The sequence below is a fragment of the Coffea arabica genome, chromosome 10e (assembly GCF_036785885.1).
Source record: "Coffea arabica cultivar ET-39 chromosome 10e, Coffea Arabica ET-39 HiFi, whole genome shotgun sequence".
Lineage (NCBI taxonomy): Eukaryota > Viridiplantae > Streptophyta > Magnoliopsida > Gentianales > Rubiaceae > Coffea > Coffea arabica.
The window spans coordinates 38,924,906-38,927,354 of record NC_092328.1 but is presented as its reverse complement, the minus strand read 5'-3'; the positions used below and the strand labels follow the sequence as shown (position 1 = coordinate 38,927,354).

Sequence of the window (2,449 nt, the reverse complement as noted above, 5' to 3'; positions counted from 1 at the left end):
ATCTAATTAATGACAACTTTAACAAAATTAATGGTACATAGGACCCAACAAATCAATGACAATGTTATGAAAGTGATCAAAAGTGCCAAGATATCGTAATAAAAATAAAATAATATATTATCATTAATTTATACCATCTTTTATCTTGTTAATTTTGTTAAAAATATTAATGATTATGACTATATAAATTAATGACAATGTATAAAAAGTGGCCAAAAAAAAGTTAAGGGATCATAGTTAGAATAAATGGGTATATTGTCATTAATTTTTACTATCCTTTATTTCATTAATTTTGCAAACATAATTATTGATTAGATTTAAATGGGACAAACTTGAGAGTAAAGGGTGTCAAGTGTCCAAAATTAAAGTTAGAGTGTAAAGTATATAAATTAAAGTTTACAGTGCAAAGTAAGAAAGTAGTATAAGTTTAGGGGTGCAAAATGGAGTTAGTCCAATTGAAGCAGGTAGAATACTACAATTTTTTTGTACAAGAAGTTAATTTATTTATTTAGGTATTAAAAATAAAAAGTCCAGGCCAGTACTATGTGAAAGTTTTTATCTGAAGCTATTGACTTCGGACGATTAAAAACCCGACTCTGTCTCTACGCACTAAAATATCCACTTCCCCGTATTCACTGCTACCTTAAAACTCAAAGACGAAGTTCTTCAAGAAGTATGGAATGCAGAAGGTTCAGGATCACACTTATTTCTGCCAATGATCTCCCCGCTGTTCAGGATTCTGGAAAGACAAGAGTGTATGCCAAAGTTTCACTAGATGGCAAGCGCAAAACGGAGAAGCGAACACCGGCGGACAAGGAAGGTCAGATAAACCCAAGGTGGAACTTCACACTTTGGTATAAAGTGGCTGAGGCACTGATCCAACAGGAAGATGTAAACATTGCAATAAAGTTGTATGCTGAAAACAACTTGAGGGACAAATATGTAGGAGAGCTCAATCTTCCTTTGAAGAATCTTTTTGACAATGGACTTACTGCTGAAAAGGTCAGTTATGCTCTAGAACATAAAAGTAGTGATGCTTCCTTTTCAAAGGGAACACTGCAAATGTCATATAGTTTTGGGGAAAAGATCATAGTGAAAAATCTAGCAGGATGGAAAAAAGCAGCGGATTATGGGGCTACCATACTACTTAAAGGAACATGTCTTCTTGTATTTGGATTCGTTGTTGAGGAGGAGGATGATGTTGGGGATCATGATGTACTTGTTAAACCATGATCACATTTCAATCGACTGTAGATGAAGCATATGGAGTTAAACTACTGGAGCCGGCGGTCAGGAGAGAGTTCTTAGAGTTTGTCAGAAAAATTAAGTGCTGTTATTGTCATTTAATACTTTAGAGTCTGCGTTTTGTAATAAGCATAGCTTTTTGTAAGGAAAATGGTTGATTGGCCAATGCTACACCTTTTCAATTAGTATGGCTGTTAGGCAGTCATTTCCAAATTGCTGACACGGGAGTTGTAACAGAAATGGTATCGGTTAGTGTATAAAGAAAATTCTTCTCTCTCTCTGATCTTTCTCCTTTGAACTCTATCTCTCTCATTCTTTCTGCTTATTTTGCCTTAACTTTCAATTCTTCTGACATTCTTGATTCAACTTACTAACTCATAGCTGAGGTCCTGACAGTTGGTATCAGAGCAATCGATGCTTGATTGGTTGGCACTGAATTCATGGCTAAAACAACTAGATACAAGGCTTTGGAGGAGCAGATTAAAAGGCAAGAAGCTTGTTTGCAAGTAGGCTTGGATTTTCCAGATTAATTTTCAATAGGCTCTGCAGTAGAAGTTCCATGAAGAGATGGAGGCCAACAGTAGAAGACTAGAAACTTTGATTGATTAGAAGCTTGGCACCTTTAATGCCTTCATGAAGATGATGATGAGGGAGAAGGGCGTCCACGAAAATGAAACTAGAAATTCTGAACCAATTCTTCCAACACCTCCAGCTCACCAGAGATTGATTCCAGATAATGACCAGAGTATGAAGACTCAGAATAAGAAAGGTAAGGCCAATATTCCAAATCCACCCAAAATGGAATTGCCTATGTGATTGAAATGTTCTTGGAATGGTGAGGAAAGCTAAGAAAGTCACTTGGAACTTGGTGCATGCAATTCAACATCAAGTTAGAGCATATAAAGCAGTCGAAGGGTTTGATCAAAGCAACACAAAACTTCTGAATCTCCTTCAGGTGGCTGATGATCCGTGATTGAGTAGCCTATGTGATCCGTGAGCTTCATACATAAGTTCGGGTGTGCAGGAATAATTATTCTTACTTAGTTTTTGCTTCATGTGACTAGCTCATGTTGAGCAAATAGAGTCCGTGTGGTGTAGTTAGTACTTAGCCGTTTTCATTAGAGTATTAGGAGTTAAATGTCACAAAATCCTAGTGTAAGTAGGATTTATAGAGTCGGCCAACTTGCATGAAACAAACAGCCAC

At 36.5% G+C, this 2,449-nt stretch overlaps 1 protein-coding gene across 1 annotated transcript; it reads left to right on the top strand.

Moving 5' to 3' along the window:
• Positions 1-675: 675 nt before the first annotated feature.
• LOC113711446 (protein SRC2 homolog) lies at positions 676-1,233 on the top strand. The gene has a single exon (XM_027234611.1). The coding sequence runs from the start codon at positions 676-678 to the stop codon at positions 1,231-1,233; it is 558 nt and encodes a 185-aa protein (XP_027090412.1).
• Positions 1,234-2,449: the final 1,216 nt, after the last annotated feature.